We start from the raw sequence: 22,484 nt of genomic DNA on the forward strand, positions 1-22,484 counted from the left end.
GGGGCCTAAAATGGCCCAGCCTTTTGGAACAGCAATATGACAGTACCTACCAAAATTTAATACACAAACCCTTGCCCTGGCAATCCCACATCTAGAAATCTCTCTCACAGACAGGCTTACATGTGTCAGCAAGATATATATACAAGGCCATTCACTGAAGCATTATTTGCAAAAGTGAAAAATGGAAGACAACCTAAATATCCATCGACGCTGGACTAGTTGCATAAATGATGCCACACCCAAACAATGGAATATCAAGCAACAATGAAAACAAAACAGAGTAGCTCTGTGCGCTGTGATGCTGACAGATGTCCACAAGTGCACCGTTAAGTGAGAAATGGAAGTTGTGGGGTAAAGTATACCATACACTTACATTTATTTACTTTTATTTATTGATTTTAGAGGGAGGAGGAAGGGGAAACAGACAGAGAGAGAGAAGAAAGAGAGAGAGAAAAAACATTTATCTGTTTTTCCACTTGTTTATACATTCATTGGTTGATTCTTCTATATGCCCTGGTGGGGAACCAAACCCACAAACTCAGCACATCGAGATGTGAGCCACCTGACCAGAGCCCATTTCTTTCTTTCTTTCTTTTTCTTTAAATACGATTTAATAAATATGCTTCTAAAGGCAAAGAAAAAGTTCTGGAAGGGAGTACACCAGACCAACATCAGTGGGAACTTGACAGAATGAGATTTAAGGGCAAAGAGAGAACTTTCCTACTTAACGGGACACACTTCTATACATACTGTTTCAATATTTTCTCATGAGCAAATATTGCTTTTACAGTAAAAAGAAAAGAAAATACCCCACTCAATGGCCCCCCACAGGCTGCAGGACCAAGTCCAGACACCTCAGTGTGGCACCCCAGGTCCCTGAGGACACAGCCTTGTGCACCACCACTGTGGGCACCCCTACCCTCATCTCACTCCTGCTCTAAGTCTAGACACGCCCATCTCCCTGGCCTGTCCCCAAACTGCCTCTGGGCCTTTGTCTATTTGGTTCCCTCTTCCCAGATGTCCTTTCCTGTGTTCTGTGCCTCACGCCACAAGTTCTTGCTCATGCACCCTCACCTTCTAGACACTCTCTGTGAACATCTCCTACACACAGCCTTCCCACTCCCTCCTACAGCGATGGCGAGAGCCAGCATTCAGGGAACATACCGTGTATCTATGTATTGACACGTGCAATTCTCATAGCAACCCTGGGAAGGTTTGTTATCAGCTAATTTAACAGATGAGCAAACTGAAGCACGGAGAGATTATGTGACTTGCTGAAAGTCACACAGCCGGGAACCTGCAGAATGAAGTCAGGCAGAGTGTCCATGCAGCCCCCCATCATGCTCAGCACACAGGGCTGGACTCCTCTGATACCTGTGCTTGTCAAGCTTCAAGATGTGCTTGTAAGACGCAAGGGTGGGGCCTTGCCTTGTCCCTGCACCTAGAACCTGGGCAGGTGGGGAGCACGCATAGGGTGCTCTACTGGGGCCAGAGGGCCAGAGCCAGTCCTCACCTCTACCCAGCCAGGGTTAAAGGAAGTGGCTGGTCTCCTGAGGAAACTGGGGTGGAGGAAAGGGTAGGGCCAGCTGAGCTGACCCAGGACTGCTGAGAAAAGGGGTAAGTTTATGGAGGTGCATCCTCTCCCAAGGTGAGAACCCCAGCAACCCCCTGCACACCTATAGTGTGCTAGGCCCTAGAGTTAAATGGCTGGGAAGCCCGAGGCCAGGACCAGCCCTGCCCTCCCAACAGCTGCAAAGTCAGATCCAGGGAAAACAAGAGCCTAAGAGAGGGGCAGACAAAGAGCTGTGGGATGGTGCTCAGGAGAAAAGGGTCGGGTTTCTGGTCAGAGTGAGGGCAGACAGAGTCTCCGTGAAGGAAGTGGCATCTGACTGTCAGTGGGAACGCAGACTGGTGTAACTACTGTGGAAAACAGTATGCAGTTTCTTTGAAAAACTAACAATGGGACTGCCTTACGACCCAGCGATTCCACTGCTAGGAATGTATCCAAAAGAAACCTGAAACACTAATTTGAAAGAATATATGCACCCTTTTGTTCACTGTAGCATTATTTACAACAGCCAAGATATGGAAGCAACCCAATTATCCATCAACGGATGAGTGAATAAAAAAGCTGTGGTACCTGTACTCAAGAAATACTACTCAGCTGTTAAATATGAAGGAAATTTTACTCTTTGTGAGCATGGATGGACCTGGAAGGTATTAATGCTAAGTGAAATAAACCAGTCAGAGAAAGACAAATACCACATGATTTCACTTATATGTGGAATCTAAATAACAAAATAAACACACAAAATAGGAACAGATACATAGATACAGGGAATAGACTGACAGTTGTCAGAGGGGAGGGGGTTGGGAGTCTGGGTGAAAAAGGTGAAGGGATTAAGAAGGACAATTTGGTAGCTACAAAATAGTCACAGGGGTATAGATTACAGCACAGGGAATATAGTCAATAATGTCATGATAACTATGTATGGGGCCAGGTGTGTACTTGAAATATTTACAGAGTGGTAGGGACCACTCTGTAAAGTACCTGATTTTCTAACCACTATGCTGTACACCTGAAACTAATATAGGATAATACTGAATGTAAACTGTAATTGAAAAAAAAAAAAAGGAAGGGGCATTTGGGCCAATGTACAAAGATTGAGGAGGAGGAGGATCTGGGCAGAGGGAGCTCCCAGGTGGTGGGCCAGCTTGAGTAGGGCCTGGAGTGGGCAAGTGTGGGGAGTGCGAGGGAGGAATCATTGGTTTCTGGCTGGAGCATAAGGCAAGTAGGGAAGCAGCAGTGGACTGGGGGGCAGTGGACTGGGGGGCAGTGGAAGTTGCTGGAGGCCCTTGGAAGGAAAGCTGTTTGCAGGCAAGGAGAGGGTGACCCTGGCCATCTGAGCTGGTCAGGCAGTCCCCCTAAGCAGTTATCTGCATGGCTATGGCCTGGCTCCTGACCTTGGTTCCTTCATTTGCAGAAAATAATGTGCCTTCCAGACTGTTGAGAGGATTGAATGACACAATTATTTTCATCTCCTGGAACCAAGGGAAGGAGGATGGGCACATCTTGGGGCACCTCTAGGAGAGGGGGCGGCTCCCTGAGGGTATCTCTCAGTGTAGTGTGAATTTATGTGCACATGTCCCCCCAAAGCCTAATACAAGCCTAGTGTTTAAAGTATAAATTCAAGATAATGTGATTTCAGACCCTTCACCTTAAAGAGAAATGACAGGAAGCACCCCATGATCTTGAGTGGGTCCCTTCCCCTCTCAGGACCTCATTTTCCCCCTGTGGGGGGTTTCTCTAGGCCTAGTTATTCAGAAAGGCCCCTCACCTCTTCCACTCCCAGCTAGTGTCGGAAGCACTGGATACCAGTCTGACCTGCCCAAAGTTCAAGTCCTCCACCCCTCAGTGCCCAAGCTGTATTCATCCAGATGGGGGTGGAGGAGTCAGAAGAGGAGCCCCATCATCCAGGGCAAGTTCACTGGCTGGCACAGCAGTGTACAAGCCTGGAGGCTACAAGACCCGGGAACATGCCCCACCAGGCTGCTGCCGGTTAGTACCATCAGGCAAATCCCTCCAATCTCCATGTTCTCTTCTGTGCGATAGAGAAAAACACCTTTCTTGTGAGGTAATATTATCAGCCCAGTGCCTGGCATACCATCAAACCCCACAGACGTCCTCTGGTTCACCGGGAGCTGAGGGTGGCCTGAGGAAGTCACAGCCAGTTCTTGGGGGATGGGGATCACTCACCCTAGGCCCTCCACCCTTCCATGGGTGCAGTCCACCTCATCTCTCACCTCCCAGAGAGCAGAGACCCCCTCTCGACCTCCTCACCAGACTGCCTCCAGCACCTCCCTCCCACCTGCTGCCCAAGGAATGCTCTAAGTACAGATCTGCAGCTTCCTAGCTTCCTGGGCCTCCTGATTGCCAGGCTGTCAATGCCTGTTTGTTCATCACCTCCCTCACCAGCCCTGTGGGCAGGGACCATGTCTGATTCATCACGTCCATTCCATTGTGTGGGTCCTGGCACAGGAATCCTGCCCACAGGCAGCAAAGCTGGCAGTGGGGATGAAAAAAAAAAAGCCATTCACCCCTCCTACCTGGACACCTGTTTCTCTGCTGACACATCCATGACAATGCTAGGCCCACTGTGGGACCGGGATTAGTGCTCAGTATGGGACCAGGAACAAGCTTCCATCTCTCCAGGATCAGGGCTCAATATGGGCCTGGGGTCAGGGCCCCATGAAGGAAGTTTTCTGCTCCCCACCACCCAAGGTTCAGGACTCTCCCCAGCCTTACCCATTGCTTTGAAAACAACATATTCTGCCTCTGGGGTGTCAGGGCCTGTCTCCAGGGTCCCCACTATGCCTACCCTCTACCCTCTACCCTGGCATGACCCATCCTATGCTCTACTCCAAACAGCTATGCTGGGATCCCCACATAGCTGAGTCACCACATGACCCCAGCAGAGGTGGCTCAGGGTGAGAAGTGCACCTTTGCACCCCTAATGGACCTTCAGAAACACTTCAGGCATGGACGCATTCCCAGGCCAAGGAGAAGGGGTTTGTGGGTTTCCTCGGGTCTTTTGATTATCCGCCCCACTGCCCCAACTCCATTATCCCAGCTGATCCAGCATCAGCTAAGGTAAACTCAGGTGTGGCTAAACATGCAGGTGGAGGCACATGGCAATGAGATATGCCACCCAAGTGCCTCCTCCTATCACAGTGCCTGAAATCCTTCCTTGGTGCTCCGTGATGTAAGCCACACTTGCTCACCCTCCTCTGAAACCTCCATGCTGGGTCTACTAGCCCAGGCCTGGCACTCACAGGGCTCAGAAATGGGAGCTGAATCAGACATTGGTCTGAGTGGGCATCAGACCTGCGCTTACTTCTGAGAATGGCAGTGCCAAGGCAAAAGGCTGTACCACCCCGCAGCACCCACCCACCCAGCCAAGCCCCCCCACTGTCTCTGCCTGCTACTCACACACAGGGTCAAGTTGGTTTGCTGGCAGGACACATGATTTTCATTTTAATTAATTTTTTAAAAATCTAATCACTGCATTAAACTTCTCATTATTCCACTTGAATACCCATTAAGTAAATTTAATTATCAGAGGATTGGGTTTCTCAGTGTCTTCCATTAGTGTCTAATAAGATGAGGAGGGGAAAGAGAAGCAGGTGGGAAGCAAAACAATGTCATTTGTGAAAGGGTGGGCACTGTCCTGGGGCCACCATGGTCAGGCTTTCCTGTCTCCTGGGGGAGACCCCCCAGCCCAGCTGCCCCTAGGATGGAGAAGGCCTAGCATTTGGCTACAGTTAGTGCAGAATGCTACATTTACAACCACTCTTGGTTATTTATACCCAGCTCCTTCTAAAAGAGTGTGATGTTGCTGAGAACAGCAGAAGCCCAAAAATAAAGGAAGAAAACAGAACAAGGGAAAAAATGAGAGAGAAAAAGATAAAGCCAGAGACAAGGCTATTGAGCAACTACATGCCACAGCATCCTGAGTACTTAACAGAAATGGGCCACAGGCCATCTATGAGTTTCCTAGCAGCAAAGGCAAAGAAAGCAGCTCACTTTGGCACTCATGCAATAACCAACAGAGTATTTATGAGAAAATATCGACTGAACTTTGGTCTTTCCATCTGTGAAAAGGATGGAGCTAAAAGTTGGACTAAAGGGATAACCACTGGCTGAAGCAGTCAGCAGAAGCTTTCTGGAGAGTATCCTAAACTGGGCCTTGAAAAAGAGCAATGGATTGTTAACTCTGTCTAACAACCATTTGTTATTTGCCTCCCCCAGTTGGAGGCATCTCCTTCCTGCCAGCAGTACTACAAGTTTCCTTTGGGAAACACCTTCCCCTCATTTCTGGTCAAACAGCTGGGGAAGGATGGGCCCTGAACCCCAGGCCATCTGTGTTTCCAAGCCCTGTACACACAGTTAAAGGATCAAGGTGATCCAAATCTTGCCAATAGGGCACAAGAGATCAACTCCAGGACTTTTATTTGTTCCATCAGGAAAGCAGATTTTGTCTCCACCCCAACCCCAGATTTAAACCTGGAGGCAGGTTGCCCCAAATTGCTGGCAGATATTTTGTGACCATATCTTGTGAAATACCACTAGGAGTAGAGTCATCACCAAGGAAGAGGAATACAGATGAAAACCAGATCCTGGTCACATACTGGATCAAGCCCTGCCTGAAGTCCATATTACCTCTGGACACTTTGGTCACATGAGCTGACCATTTCATTTTATCGAGATAGATTTTTTGTTACTTGCAACCAAAAGGATCCTGACAGATAGTGTTCGCAAAGGTATCCTTCCTGTTCCAGGGACCAAGAATGCTCAGGTATCCCTAGGAGCCAGGAAATGAGCAGTGTTGAGATGCCACCTACCGTGACTACTACTGTGTCCTGGTGAGTTCTGAAGCTTGAGGAGTCCCGTTGATGCAGGCTGGGGTGAGAAGGATGTTTGGAACCTGGTCCAGGAGCTGGAGAGGGCCAGAGCTCTGAAATGCCTGTGGGAGGCTCTGTGGCCCCATAGACTCAGGACAAACAGGACATGGTCTTGGGATCCCTAGAAAACAGAAGCAAGAGTGGTAAGTATGATTCATTTGGGGAAAGAGGGACATTTGGGCACAGGTGATAGGGCGGACCGTGGCCACACCTTGACAAAGGAGAGACCATAGTCAGTCGAGTTTGTCTTCACTTCCTCACACCTTGCATCTTACCTCCCCCATTTACTGTCCCTTTCTCCAGGCTCCCCACCTCCCCCTGGAGAAGCTCCAGGCCACCGAAAAGCATCTGCAGAAGGTCTGCGTTCTGCAGAGTGGAGAGGGTTGGGGGCAAGTACAGCTGGAAACCACGTGCTGTTGCCAGAGCGTGTGAGTTTGGAGGTGAGGAAGGGTTGGAGGAGCTTCACCCTCTGGTGCTGTGGGCTCTCCTCTCCCAGTGGGTTCCCAGAACTAGGCCTAGGGCCTGAGGCAGCCAGATTGGGACAAGCCCAGTAAGACAGCCATCTTCTTTGATCTCCAGTCCAAGCTTCTAAATGAATCCTAGAGAGGATAATGTCTAACCCAAGGGGATGGACGATGGTGTTTCAGGCATGGGCAGAGACCTGAGCAAGCCCTCCAAGGATCTTCTCCTTCAAGGAAACAGGAGACCACCTACTTAGTCTGCCTTCAAGCCATCCTCCCTTGGGAGCTATCCCTGGCTGGGGGCCACCTAGTGGGGCCCATACTCCCCAGATTCTCTCTGAAGCCAAGCTGAAAATTTTGGAAAGAAAAATAGGGTGTAGCTTTTTTTCAGACTCAGGACACTGCCAGAGTCCTGACCTTTGAAAAGTCACTTGGCCTCCTTAGGTTCTTAATTAGTCCTCTGAGGGTTGCTCATCCTCCTCTTGGCTCCATAAAAAGGCATGAAGACAGAGATCCCAAATCACGGCACAGGAAAGCTGACTGGCCCTCCACTGGCCCAGTCCAACAGGGCTTTCTGCATTGATGGGGTGTCCTGGGCCTGTGCTGCTCCACGTAGTAGCCACTAGCCACAACTGGATATTAAAATATGGATAGTGTGACAAGGAAATAAATTATTTTATTTTATTAATTTGCATTTAGGTTAAAATAGCCACATATGAGTAGTGGCTACCACAATGGACAGTACCACTCTGGACCAAAACTTGCCAGGCCCCTGGCCACAGTATATGGAGAAAACTGAGGTCCAGAGAAGGGAAAGAATTTGCCCAAAGTCACACAATAAGAATGTGGTAAAGGCAAAACCAGAATCTAGTTCCTCTACTTCCTAGTCCCAACTCTCCAGGGCACCTACTCAGAACTTTTCCATGGTGGTTTTCATGTTCTCTCATCGTGTTCAGCACTATCATGCCAGATGCCCTGCTTTTCCCATCATGCTCATCACAGTCACACTGAGTGTCTTGCTGCCCTCCTACCCATGCCGCTGCTCCTGTGTCAGCATATCAGACCATCTCTGATGGGACCTCCTTCTCCCAGCTACTGCTTGCTGGCCTGCCCCTCAGCCATGCAGCAAAGCAGACTCAATAAAATGTCCCTGAGGTTGCCTGAGGAAATCATTCATTAGTGGGAAAGTGCTCAGAGCACAGAGCTGTTCACTGCAGTTATTTATAACAGCAAGATGCTGGAAGCTGCCTGAGCATCCCGCAATAGAGATGACAAAGTGCAGCAGGAAACCTCTGCTCAATGGAATATTACACAGCCATTAAAAACAATAAACCTAGAGATTGTAAGTGACACATAGCAATGCTTACCTAACAATATTGAGCAAGAAAACTGAAGAAATAGATGAGGGTGGAGGCTGGGTTGCCACAGCATGCAGTGCTCCATGCTTACCGAGCCCACTCACATCCAGTACTCCTGGATACACCATGACATTGTGGGGTTCAGATTAGTAACCATTCTACAGATGGAAGAACTGAGGCTTAGGAAAGCCACATACATACCCCTGGTTACAAGGGCAGTAAGGGCAGAGTTGGAGCTTGAACTCTTAATTGCTGACTCTAAGGACTGGTTCCACAGCTGCCTCTTTGTGCCAGAGTAGGGGCATTATGGGTGCCCTGTCCTTTCTAGATATTTACTCATCTTATTTAACAAACACATACTAAGTGTCAGGCACCTTTCTAAGTGCTTTATAAATGTTGGCTCGTAATCTGCACAACTGAAAGAGGGAACAACTACTAGATCGTTATTTTTTGGATAAGGAATCTGAGGCACAGAGAAAGAACTTGCCTGAGGTCCAGGGCCACTTGTACTTCCCATGCGTTCTGTACGGTTCTAGTATTGCCCTCACAGGAAAAGATCAAGGGGTAGGGACAAAACAGTTGTTGCCTTAAGGTGGTGAAAACATAGATGTGTGTATGTTTTCCCTTTTTAATTTCATGAAAATTCTTTTTGTAGCAATTGGAAGAAAAAGGTTCAAGAAATAAAATAAATGTACCACAGATTTTTTTTAAAAAGCACACACAAAAATTAAAAATTATCAGATGTACCCAAGAGACCCCATACTGCAATGATAATCTACCTTCCAGCAGCAAAGCTCATGTCTCCAGGCTTTTCTGCCAATTTCCTGCCCCTCCTACCACTTCCCTCTGCCTGGGTGAGATCTTCATCTCAGAGGGCAATGGGGTGCAGTCTCGTGTGGAGATGGACTTCAGTAAACACTCCCACCTCCTTCAGCACAACACAACAGGCCAGTTGCCTGCGTGCTCCTCCTACTGGCAAGGGTTGACCTCAAGAATCCATGGCATCCAGGTCTCTGCCTCCAGTTCCAGGCCACCCCCTTCTGTAGGTGGAGCAACTGAGACACAAGAGGTGAAAGACCTCACCAGAGGTCACACTGCTACTGAACAGAGAAGTGTGTGTGCACACATACATGTGCATGCTTATGACCCACATGTACATGTGCATGTCTCCCATGCACATGGTGGTTCAGTCCCAGGCACCCCCAAGCCTATCATTAAAAGGGTGGGTGAGTCCCAGCTACACACACACATTACATTATTAACTGCTACTATATCCACAATTGTATGATGTGTGTTTCTCCTTTACATGTTTCTGTGTTATTTTTCATTCTGTCATTGAATACTTATTGAGCACTTACTACATGCAGTATATCACAGGTACTGGGGATTTGGTAGGGTACAAAACAAACAAATGTGGTACTCTCATGGGGAGAGGGTTATACATGATAAGCAAATGAATAAACAAGGTAAGTCCAGACAGTGATAAGTACAATTAAGATCATCGAACTTGGTAATGTGAGACAGAGTCCCTAGGCTGGGGCTAGGAGATTACTCTAGCTGGGGGATCAGGGAAGGCCTTTCTGTAGAGGTCACACCTGAACGGATACCTACACGGTAAGGAGTTCGTCATGCCTAGCACAGGAGGGAGTGGGCAAAGAGCAGAGATAGGAAGAAGCCAGTGTTTCTGAGGAATAGCGGGCAGACCAGGTGCCTGGAATAAGGTGGGCAGAGATGGGGGCAACTGTAGGAAATGAGATTGCAGAAGAAGGTTGGACCCTGAGGGTGAGTGTAAGGGCTTTGGATTTCACCCAAACTACAACAAAAAGTCACTAGAGGGTTTTAACAAGGATGGAACTGCTATGATGTTTCCTTCATTGTGAAGTTCCCTGGGGCTGCTGGAAGGGGCCTGGATTGAAGGGGAGCAGGCTGGGAGCAGGGGACCAGAGGGTTGGCTATTGCAGTTGCCCAAGGACAAAGAGACCAGGCTTGGTCATGGTGAAGGAGGGATTAATAGGATCCAGCATGTCAACTGTAGAAGCAATGACCTGAGCTGGATGTGAGTGGAAGGGTAAGAAACAGGCATCGAGGTTGACTACTAGATCTTCTGCCACAGACATTCACTGCTTTACCATCAGACACCCCCCCAAACCAAACACAACTATAAATAGCACATAGTTCCTAAAATATCCAGCAAATGAGCCACCCATGAAGAATGTCACTCCCCCCGCCCCCCCCACACACACTGAGTCTCTCCACCTCTGGGGGGCACCTTTCTCCTCCCAAGCCCCTGCTCTGTTCCCTGGCCCAGGGTGTGGTGTGTAGGGAGGTCCAGAGATTGGGTACCACACTCAGGCTGACAGGAGACAAGATTGTCCAAAAGACAGGACAGGGCAGGAGGCAGGACGGGATGGGTGCAGAAGAGCTGGCCCAGAGCAGGGCCCCTGCATGTGCTAGATGAAGAACATGCTGGCTAAACTTGTGAGAAGCATGGGGCTGGAGTGAGGGGGCAGCATCTGGAAAAAGCATGAGTTTGAGGATAAGACTGCCCAGGGTTGGAGTTCCAGTTCTGTCCCTTGCTAGCTCTGGGGCCCTGGGTAAGTTATTTTACTTCCCAAGATCAGTTCCCTCATCTGTAGAGTGGCAACCACAGTCCTCCCACACAAGTTGTGATGAAGACTCAGTGAAATGATATATGTGAAGAACTGGCATTTATAAATATTAGCATCATTCCCCTTTTGTTTTAAAAATAGGAAGCCAATCTGGGCTTAGGCTAATGAGTTTCATGTCCATCCTAATAGAAGTTCTAGAAGGGCTGCACAGAACACCAGGAAAGATAATAGCAAGTTGGAAGAGTTCACTACCAAAGAGTAAGATAACCACACAACCTCTCTCGGCTGCTCAAAAAGGGTGACATGCAGTTCCCTGGACCTAGTGTCATCTGTGAGGCAAAAGTGCCACCATGTTCTCTTTCGACATGTTTAAACACCTGATTCCCTGGGTCTTCCAAAAATGCTTCTCCATGCAGTGTCACTTTGTCTCCATGCCCACATTCACGGGCCTAATGACAGGTCAGATGTGAAGAAAGGCAGGAAGATAATTATGCTACCCTCCACCCTCAGTCAACTCAGCCAACTCAACAGTACCTACGCCATGCTGTTTAAACTAACCACCAAGACCTTGAACCTCACGATGTGCTGCAGTGTGCTGTAGCACACTTTTGTGGTTGAATTTGTGGTTGAAGAGGGTGTCTGCTATCTTCCACACTGGATGATGCCAAATTTGCCTGATCCAGGTGGAGTGTCAACCTTCAAGTGGCCACATACTCCAAATTCCAGCCTCAGAGCCCTCACTTCCTGGACAGCACCAACCCCAAGGCAGTACTGGAGAACACATTAAGAAACTTTGCCTGTCTGACTACTGAGGAAAGGAAAACTACAATGACAAGATCTATGAACTGTGGGTAATAGAGACCAAGCCTGGCAAGGCTGTGTCCATCATCAAGAGTGACAAGAATGTAGACTCTGATGCCCTACTGGACTACAAAGAATCCTGAAAACAAGGCCAACATGAGGAGTCAACTGAGGTGACGCTGACCATAGGGGCTATGCAGGAGAGCTGGGCTTCTGTCTCTTCTCTGGCTCTGGAAACAGACTACAAGGGAATAACAAATGGGTAAAGCCTAGTCCCTCCAAAATTTAAAGCCTAGAGGCATTAAAAGAGGAATTCCTGCCCTGGCCAGTGTGGCTCAAGTGGTTGGAGTGTCATCCCACAACTGAAAATCTGCAGGTTTGATTCCCAGTCAGGGTACATACCTAGGTTGTGGGCTCAACCCCTGATGTGGGCACATTTGATCCCTATTATGGGTGTGTGTGATCCCTGGTATGGGCGCGTACTAGAGGTAACCAGTTGAGGCTTCTCTCTCACATCAATGTTTCTCTCTCCCTTCCTCTCCTTCTAAAAAAGCAATGGAAAAACATGTCCTCTAGTGAGGATAAAGTAAATAAAAATAAAATCAGTTATGATTTTAAACTAGGTAAGATCACTCTCATCAGATTCATGTCCACTTCTCCAAAAGGTTGAAGAGGATAAAGCTGGAAAGTCATTGCTTTCTCTGGAGGACAGTCATTGCATAAAAAGTTGGATTGTTGGCTGACTGGAAAATAAAATAATCAATTGCAAAAAAAGAAAGAGTGACATGTGCTCCAGCAAAGCCCTTATGATATCCTCGTGAATGAGACAGGAAACTGGACTAGGTTGCTCTGTGGTTAGCTAAGTAACCATGTCCAGGAATGTGCAGGATGAGTCAAACTGGACCCCTAGGTGGATTCTCACTGACACTGGCATGGCTGGTCCTTGGCCATGCCTAGAACAACTATTTTGAAAGACTAGGATGGAATCCTGAAAGTAGGTCCAGCCTGGAATGGGTCAATTAGGGAGGCAGAGTCCCCTGTACCAAGCCCTCCACGTGCCCTAGGAATGGCCAAAATGGACAAGAGAGAGTCAGTAGAACATGGGTGGATAATGAGAGTAGTCCCCAGGGCCAGCTGCACAAAGTGGCCAGGAGACCCTGAGGCTGGGTGAGCCAGCCACTCTAGCTCTGGAGATAGTACAACCTCCTCCAGACAGCAATGCCCAGTCATCAGTGTATCTGTCCAGAAGGTCTTTGATAAAGTGAGGTCTGCTCACAGGGGCCTTGTGAGGAAGAGGTGGGCCTACAACCCATGTCCCCTGGGAACTTCAGGTCTCTGACAAAGACTTGGCATTTATGAGCCCAGAGAGCACAGATAGGCCCAGTGAGAAAAGATTTAAGGGAGACGAACCTTTCTTCAGCATTAGGAATCATGAGCTCCTTGTCCCTGGGGAAGCATGCAAGTGGAGGTCTGGGGACCATGTATGCCATGTATGTTGGATGGGGTTTGAACTAAATGGGAAGGGAAGTTGCTTTCAGCTGTGAGTTTCTTCAAGTTTATCAACATGTAAATTAGAGCTGGACTGTGTGGATCAAAGTGGGTGTTACAAAGAGTGATGGGAAGGCAAGGTAATGATAGTTATTATTACTATGACATTGAAGATCAAAGAATAATCACATCTATTCCCTAACTGGATCTTCTGCCCAACCTATGAGGCAGGTAGGGTAGGATGATTAACACCATTTAGCAGATGAGGAAACTGAGGCTGAGAGAGGGAATGGGACCAACTCATGGTCCCATAGTGCATCAGTCCTAGACTCTCTCTATGGCTCCGCATCTAGAGACCTCCCCCTCCTGCACCCACAATAGTCCTGCTATTCCCTGCCCTGGAAGGAGCAGGAATCTCCCCCACCCCACCCCAGGCTTCAGTCCAGCTTCCAAGGGTCCCCATTCCTAAAGGGTAGAGGCTCTCTTTGCCCATCCGAATCCTGGGGGTAGAGTCCTAGCCTGGACGGCGCCCCCCAGGTTACACAGGTGTTGCTCCTCTACCCTCTCTCCTTTTCTCCCCTGAGAGTCTTGTCTCAGCCCCTTAAAAGTTGGTTCCTTTAAGCCAAACCTGGACACAGACACTAAGCTTTGCCCAGGAAACGAACTCAAGAAGGGTCCCTCCCACTCAGCTTCATTCTTCCCCTGACACCTACATAGGTGGCTTGTGACCAAGGGGATCCAGAGCCCACCTTACCAAGCACCCCTCCTGACCACCTTTCCCCTTCCTGTCTGTCCACAGGGGCAGAGAAAGGCCACCTGAGCAGGAAAGGTCAGAGCATCAGGAGGTCGGGGGTCCCCAGGGGAAATGGTTCACCAAGGCAGAGCAAACTGCTACCTTCAGTAACACCCTTGGCCACATTACACATTCAACCCTCAGAATGCAGCATCCCACTTTACAGATAAGGGAATGATGGCTCAGAGAGTAAGGAACTTGTCCAAATTCAAAATATTAAATTGAACAGAAATAGCTTGTAAGTCCTGCAGTCAGGATTTGAACCCAGGCCTGACTGATTCCAAATACCCAGTGCTTTATCCCTTGCTCCCTGCTGCTAGCACAGATGTGCAAGACAGCTCAAATAGGCAGCCTGTTGAGCAGATGAAAGCAAGTAGGACGAGGAGGGCAGAGAAATGGTTCAGAAGACAAGGCAAAGACAAGATGGAAAGCAGAGGAGACAGATGACCTGACAAGGGGGTCCCCCAGGGGCCAGGAGGAGACATCTACAGAAGCTGCTCTCTTGATCAATGAAAGGCCATCAAGTGCCACTTCTGCTGCCATCTGCCCAGCCTCTGTATGCCTCTGCCTGGCTAGAGGATCTGGCCACCCAGATTGCCCACGTGGCTGAGCGAGTGCTGGGGGTCAGTCGGGTGGGTGTTTTGGTTTTTGCTAGCAGCAAGCACTATCAGCCTACCCCCAGAGCATGCAGGTTTTAAGCTCCAGCCTCTCAACTGAATATTTAAGAAGGAAAATACTTTTTTTTCAAGTGGGAGAGAAGGAAGGAGGAGTCCACAGATGAAGGGGAGGAAGGAAAGGAGAAATCCACCCCATCAGAGCAGTCAAAGTCACCAGCATGGTTGCAGGGAGGGCAAAGGCAAGGCATGGGCAAGGAGCATTTAATCTGGGAGTTCAGGCTCTGGAAACTGAACAGTTGAAGCCGGAGTACATTACTGCCCTGAGTGATCCGTCAGCTTCTATTAGGCTAAATATCTCTGTATAATGGGGAATTATCCTTTGAAAAGGCAAACTGCCGGTCTTTCTAAGGAGGGGTGCAGGACAGGAACCTCTCATAGCCAGGGCTTTCCCAGAGGGGGAGGGAACAACAGGAACACCTAGAAAGCCACCCTCACCCTCCCACACCCCTCCTTCAAAGTCAGTGAGCAGCTGTGTGACACTTGGTTGGTGGGGTTGCCAGCCTCCAGCCCTCCTCCCCAGACTCTCCCTCACTCCCACCACACAGGAGCCTGAAAAGATGCCATACCTGTGGCATCTGTGACAATGGATGACCCTGGATGAGCCTGTGAGGCCCTTTGAACCTCCATTTTCCTGTCCACTAGACGGAGCGGATGACACCCTGCAAGGGCTGTGTCATGGGAGGGAATGAAGCTGGCCCAGAGCCGAGAAGAGTGGGTACCCAGGACAATTTTTCTTGTGCTGCTCTGCTGGCTGGTAAGGATCTCCTCCTCTTGTACCCTCTTCCTCATTCTCACTGGCCCTTGTAGGTCACTACCATCTCTGCCAGGAAACCCTCCCTGCCCCCACTCATGGGTATCTCCTACAGCAGGACCCCATCTCCCAGTCTCTGGTTGTTGTGTGCATGTGAGTGCTTCAGCCTTAGGGGTTCCCTCTGAACAGGGCAGCATCTCCCTCCTCCCATCCTCCCCACACCCCTCCCACACTCGGGACTGGCACACAGGACTCTGCCCAGAGGTGGAGGCTTGGAGACTGGGGCTGGGTCCACTGACAAGTGGCACTCACAAGAAGGTGGTTGACACCAGGGAAGCTGGGCCAGGAAGCCAGAAATCTCAGGACATGCGTCTGTGAGAGCAGGGCAGTGCACAGACCATTGGCAGGACTTCCAGGGCACAAGGCAGAGCTGAAGTCAAGTCAGAGGTGGACTCAGATCTGAGGCACTGAAGGTGCTTAGGCCAGACTAGGACTGGTCGGTCTCAGGGGCCAAGAGGGGCAGGACTGACCTGTCGGGGGGTGTGGCATGGGCCAAAAGGCTCTAGCTAGGTAGGGAACAGTGCAGCAAAGCTGAGAGCCAGATGGGGAGGTTCTGCAGATCCTAGTCTCTGCCCCTCGGGGACTCCTGTGCCACCCTCAGCCTACAGTAAAGCCCTAGGACAGCTCAGGGTCCTTCACTGTAGATGTAGCCACTGATACTGCAGGGTACAAGGCTGGGCCAGGGAGGCATGCTGGGGCCAATTCCAGGACAGTGCCCACAGTCCAGTGGGGCACCCAGGGCAGCTGGAGGCATGCTGTGCTGCCCACAGCACACTGTAGGTCCAAAGGTCCAGCCCAGAAGCCCCACAGCCTTGGGGCAGCATGTTTCTTGATTAACTCACTCAGTCATTCAGCAAATGCTCTCTGTGAACTAAAGGAACAAAAATGTCCAAGATCCTGCATCAGGATCTCACAGTCTAGTGGAACAAGTGGGCAGAAGCTGGGGGCGGGGCACACAAGGAAATAAGAGACCATGTTCAGGGACTGTGTGAGAGGGAAGTCCAAGGAGCTGTGGGAAGAGGGTGGGGGCATCAAGTCCATGGTTAGAAGTCACAGAGGGCTTTCAGGGGAGGGGATCTTTGAGAAGGTCTCAAAGGAAATGGAGGTTGGGTTTGAAAGCACTGGGAAGGGGGAGGTGAAAGGGGCACCTGTGTCAAGGCCCAGGGTCAGGAACCAAGGGCCAAGGCCAAGGCCAAGGTCCAGGGCCAAGCAGTCCCACAGTCACTTGGGGCTATACCAGGTGGGTCCGGGGCTGCTGTCAGTCTCTATTAGTGAAAGGTGGTGCAGGGCTTCTGCTATAGCCTATAAAAGACTCTGGGGGCCTGGGAATGGCCACTGGCTTGGGAAACTCAGGTATCCTCCAGAACTGGGGAAAGAGTGGGTAATGAAACCAAATGAGAATGGTGGAAAGGAAATGCTGACCATGGGGCTGGGGCATAGTGGGGACAGGGATGAGCATGGCTGGAGTAAAAGTACATCTTTTCTCAAGACAGAACTGGGAAGCCAGAGAGGAAGTATGAGGTGGGAGGTGGCAAGTTCACAGTGAAGGGCTCAGTCTCCTCTGTGGGCAGGAGGGGCACAGGAGGGGGATGGTAGAGCCATCAGACCCACATGAGGAAAGGGGGAGGCACGCAGGCAGGGCCAGAGGGTGACAGAGGTCAGGGTGGGCACAGCAGGAGGACCCAGAGCTGGGCCGGGGCCCCTAAGGTGGCTCTGGGGAGAGAAGAGGAGCATGGCTGAGCTAGGGGAGGGTGGAGGGCAGGAGATCCAGCAACGGGCAGGCCCCATGACCTAGGGGGTCATTCAGTGGCCTCAGACAACCCTCCATACTCCCACTGCTACTGACAAGAGCCACTTGAGCCAGCTCTCCTCCGCTGGCTCCCCTCCAGTTCCCTGTCTGTAAGGCGGACCTCAAGGCCAGCAGTCCACACCCACCATTCACCAGCAGGCTCCTCACTTCCCTGGACCCTACTCTTCACATCAGTAAACTGGGGCAGCCCCTGTCTTTCAGAAGGTGAGGTGAGGAAAGAACTGCCAGTGCTTGGCACACAGTAGGTGCACACAGATGATTGTCACTGACCCTCCCTGGTGGCAGAGCCTCTTGGAGTCTAGGCCTCACAGCATCCCCAGTGACCCACCCACACTTTTGTTCAATTAACTTTCACTGAACAGAGTTTAACTGCTAACCAGCTGGTAGTGATATGAGGCAGTCAGGATTCTGCCGACTGGACCCAGTGGGGTAGGGGCTTCAAGGAAGGACATGGCAGACACTCCAGGGAGGAGGCATGAGAATGCAGCAGAGGCCAAGGTCGTTGGGGAAGGTGGCAGAGGCCCTGCACTCCCCACACCCATTAGCACTCCCCAATAATTCAGCAGGCCAGCAGGGAAGCCAGTGGAGGGGTAGTGAGGGCTGGGGGTGGGGTACACCCACATTTGGGGTCCCTGGGCAGACAGGCTTCCTTAGGTCTCCTCATTGTATCCACAGTCATGTGAGCTGCCCCCCCAACCCATGCCACCACACTTCAGAATTTGCCCCACTGTGGTGCCGGGCCCCAACTAAGCAAAGTATTGGAGAAACACCAAAATAAGTCAAAAAGAAGGAATAGCCACTCTGGGAGAAGGGACAGCGCCTGGGAGCTTCACGGAGGTGGTGGCTTTTCAACTGCTCTGGGCCTCATCTTGCTCTACTGTGAAATAGGATTGTACTCCTTCTTCCTCCCTTCCTCCTCCTCCTCCTCCTCCTCCTTCTCCTCTTTCTCCTCCTCTCTGACTATTACCACCACTAATAATAATATCTAAAACACTGAGCACACTTGCTCCATTGTAGGCTCTGGGGGAGTTCTTTGTGCCAAGATAGATACGTAGAACTGAGGTTGAACCTGCACCCACTCAGACTCTCTTCTGCCAGACTGGCTAGTGGAGGGTTGAGTGGATGGGGTGCAGCCTTGGGCCAGCTGCAGACAGGGTGGTAGGGGAGATGGGTGTCACCAGGTCTGTGGCTAAGATCTGTAAGTTGCCTGGTATTTTCAACATTGCTCCAAGTAGCCGTTCCCAAACCTGGGTGAGTGGGGCAGGGATGAGGGTGGATAAGGCAACCTTCCAGAGCCACATTAGAGGCAGCGAAGTCAGAGGTCACACAGTGGGTGTGATGGCAGCTCAGTTTGGCTCTCCTAGTGTTTAAAACACTGATGGATCCTAAGTGTGGCCTATAGCTGCAGCTTCTCCTTTCTTTCTTCCAGAGGGCCACTCTCACCCACATGCAAGGCTCCAAGACATCCTCAGAAATGAAGAAGAAAAGAGGAAGGAGAAGAGAGCAATAGTGGTCATTGCTATGTACATCTCCTAGGCTGGAACTGTGCAACACTGGGAGGCAAGTATTATTACACCCAGATGACTAGGAAACTGGCTCCAGGGGAGTGTCCCTTGCCCAAGGTCACAGATGGAAATGGCTGAGCAGGGACTCACACCTAGCACTGTCTGTTTCTAATGTGTGAGATGTTAAAGGCTGATAGAGCTCATGGGGCTGAAGTCAGAGAGCATTTCAGGCACAATCAGTAGGCCCTGGAAGGCCTTTGGGAGCAGATTCTTCCTGGCTCCCCTCACAGCGGGTGCCAGTTGTCCCAGACCCAGGGGTTGGGGGGAGGGGGCGCAGGCAATTTGAGAAGGTAGGTGGCAGGGGAGGTTGAGAGAGGTCTCTCCACTGGCTTCCAGCAGCCCTCTGCCCCACCCACCCATCTGAAAACATCTCAACTCCCTGGAGAGATGAGGCACTCAGGAGGCTGGATGTTACCAACAGGGCCTGAGTAAAAACCTCTGCCTGGGGTGGAGAGATAGGGCAGTGAGGGTGTGGTTAACAGGAAATGAAAGCTCAGCCTAGAACAAGGCCACCTATGGGCTGAGGCTGGGGAAGGGGTGCAGTCAGGAAGGCCTGAGAGAACAGGTGTCACAGTGCCTGGACTCCAACCATTAGAGCATCATTCCTTTGAGTTCCCAAAGAGTTCAGTTTCCATGAGGCTTCTGAGCCTGGGAGAGGGACAATCCTAGAAAAATGGGAATGGGAGATAGAACCCTGGGCTCCAGTCCCCTGGCACAAGTGTGTTCCCCTCGCTTGTCACCAGTCGCCTCATCTGTAACATGAAGTGTCCAGGCCTAAAGGCTGGGGAATACTTAAGGGGTTAGAGATGCCCCAGACAAGCCAGCCTTCCCAATGCCCATGTTGACTGTGGCAGGCTGTGTGGTCCACGTGACCGTCCATGGCCTTCCTTTATCCTCTCAACAGGCAGTGATGCAGATACCAGACTCCAGTCTTCTAGGTGAGCAAACTGAGGCCCGGACACAAGAACGGGCACTCTGAGGCTCCCAGAAGAAGACAGACCAGCCTGTGGTCACTGCTTTACGCAGCACCTTGGTTAGTTCCTGGCTGCTGCCTTCCTGACAACCACCCAGCTGGACCCCCCACCCCTGTCCCCTCAACACACACCCCTTTAGCCATGCCTGTTTTTCCCAATCCCCCTCCCATGCAAACACACCAGCTCCTGGGGCTGCTGCCTCTGCACATCTCTCCTGAACCTGAGGCACAACTGTGACCTGCGCAGGCAGCACTGAGACCTGATGGAACACTGGCTCCCTTTTACTTCTGACTTAAATCTCATCCTCTCGGCTGCTCCTTGACAGCAGGGAACTGTCCCCCATTCTCCTCTCTGTGCCACAGTCCGGGCACACAGAAGGGGCTCTCGGGGAAACACTGGCTTTAGGTCTGGCAGGTGTGGGTGGAATTGAGCCGAAAAACTCTCGGCCCTTCTCTTTATCTCACTGAGGTTCAGATTCCCCAACAGGGACACAAGGTGATCCTGTCCATCTCATAAAGTGCAAATAGGCCTTGAAAGGGGCCACTGCCCTTCCTCATGCCCCCTCCCTTCTGGGACCTCACTCAAATTCTGGATCTCTTCCCCCCATAAAATTTTGCAAATGACTAACAAATGAGCTGATTCTTATTGTTGAAAAATGTCTGAGGCTAGTAGAGGGGCCAGGAAGGCCTAGGAAAACAGCTGGGACCATGCTGGGAACCCCACTGTTGGAACATGATTCCTTTGAGTGTTCTGGAGCTTTGTTTCCATAGTGGTTTTGAGCCTGGAAGCAGGAACACCTAGGAATACTGGCAGTGGGAGGCAGAGCCCTGGGGTTTCGGCCCCTCTTCTCTACTAACATACTGTTTCTTGGCACAGGGTCTCCCCCTCTCTAGCCCTCCATTGCCCCATCTGCAACATGAGGTGTCCAGGGAGGCAGGGTGCCCTCTCCACACCACTTCCTGGAAGCAGAGCAGAAAAATGACTGTGAGGTGATGTCAAGGGTGCTGGGAAGGTCCCTCCAAAGGTCTCACATCCAGGACCACAATGACCAAGACCAAGTGGAGCTGCCACATTCCTTCCCTCTCTAACAAAAGGCAAAGCCAAACCCTAGGATTCATAGCCCCCCACAGGCAGGCTCCACCTGTTCCCAGACAATGTGAGGCAGGGCCTGCCTGCATGCCTTGGACTCTGGAGGAGGGTCTCCTGGCCCATCCTCAGGTCAAGTTGGCCTACCTAGGGAGCTTCAGTCTGAGAAAAGGTAAACTTACAGCCCCCAATCCAGATGGAAAAGGAAGTAAGATTCCTTGGGGTTACCTGGGCAGGACGAGCTCTGCTGAATGCCCTCTGTCCCTGGGAGGAATGCTGAGGGAGCCAAGAAACGGGCAGAGAGGTGGTGGTGGTTGTTGCTGCTGTTTTAATTTATTAATTTGAAAGAGGAAGGGAGAGGGAGAAAAAAGAAACATCAATTTGTTTTCCACCTATTATGCATTCATTGGTTGATTCTTACATGTGTCTTGACCTGGGATGAACCCACAACCTTGGCGTATCTGGATGATGCTCTAACCAACTGAGCTACCCAGACAAAGCAGGACAGAGCTTCATCCTGTCTCCACCACTTACCTACCTGGTTGACTGCAGAAGGTCATTTCACCCTTCAGAGTTCATTTCCTAATCTATAAAATAAGTAAAATGATACACGGCACACAGTACCTAGTTCATACATGACGAGTTCTGGAGGAACTGTGGACATTATGACCAGATTCCTGGCCAGGGATTTGGCTTCTTGACATTAGGACCACAGAGGAAGACTTAGCCTTGGGCACTTGAATAAACAGGTCCTGTGGGGGAGATGAGCACTGACACCTAAAAGGACCTGAGGATGAGGTAAGGCCCCCAGATTGGCCCTGGGGGGGCTCCACGTAGAGAACCTGGCTGAGCGTCGACCCTGCTCACAACTTGGACCCTGATCTCAGTCACACGCGGAGCCCTGCTTCTGGTCTATTGGGAGCACTGGTCCTGGTCACAAAAGGAACTCTGACACTTGTCACACATGCCTGACCCTGTTCACACACTGAGCCTTTACCCAGCCACCAGTCTCTACAGCTAGTCCCCACCAGAGATAATGTTGTAGTGACTCTAAGGAGGGGTCCATCTTTTTGTGGAATAGCTTCTGGGTTCATCGTCCATCATGTGAACTGGCTCATCCCTGGTGGGGAGGTTGTGGGAGCTGTGGGCTCAGTGTGTGCTCCCAACCCCTTGTCTCTCCTATTCATACCCTCTCCACATCTTCACCCTGTGCCACTGTTTCTGCCTGAAGATGCCCCACATCCGTCCCAGCCCCACTTCCATCACTCTGGCAGCCCCAGGACTCCCATCTGGGTCCACTGCTTTCTCTACCCAGACCTCTGGCTGCCAGGACGTTCCTTCCCCTGGGTGCCCCACCAGCCAACAGAGGAAGTGCCCCTGTAGATGCGGTTCAGATAAACCCCAAAACCCCTCCCTTGTCCAAGAAGGCAGCAGGAGTTGGCAGAGCCTCAGGAAGCCACCCTGTCCTGGGCTCCTCTGCCCGGGGGAAGCCCCAACTCAGGGTTAATTCTAGACCTTTTCTCAAGCTGAACAATGGAAGAACTTTTCTAGGTCCTCCCTGGCATAACAAGACCACAAGGCTGAGGTGT

The 22,484-nt window shown here is 50.7% G+C and overlaps 1 protein-coding gene across 4 annotated transcripts in view; it reads right to left on the reverse strand.

The window, feature by feature from the left end:
• The window catches only part of LINGO1 (leucine rich repeat and Ig domain containing 1), a 210,621-nt gene that overhangs the window by 76,540 nt on the left and 111,597 nt on the right, over positions 1 to 22,484 (reverse strand). For 3 of the 4 annotated variants that reach the window (XM_028507233.2, XM_036027590.1, XM_036027591.1), the window contains one exon: positions 6,403 to 6,583. Coding sequence is in view for 2 of the 4 variants with exons in the window: in XM_036027590.1 (XP_035883483.1) it covers positions 6,403 to 6,583 (181 nt within the window). In the remaining 2 variants the exon portion in view is untranslated. Of the gene's footprint in view, positions 1 to 6,402; positions 6,584 to 22,484 lie in introns of those variants that run through there. The other variant, XM_036027592.1, reaches the window with a different exon arrangement.

The sequence above is a fragment of the Phyllostomus discolor genome, chromosome 1 (genome assembly GCF_004126475.2).
Source record: "Phyllostomus discolor isolate MPI-MPIP mPhyDis1 chromosome 1, mPhyDis1.pri.v3, whole genome shotgun sequence".
In the NCBI taxonomy this organism is placed as follows: Eukaryota; Metazoa; Chordata; class Mammalia; order Chiroptera; family Phyllostomidae; genus Phyllostomus; species Phyllostomus discolor.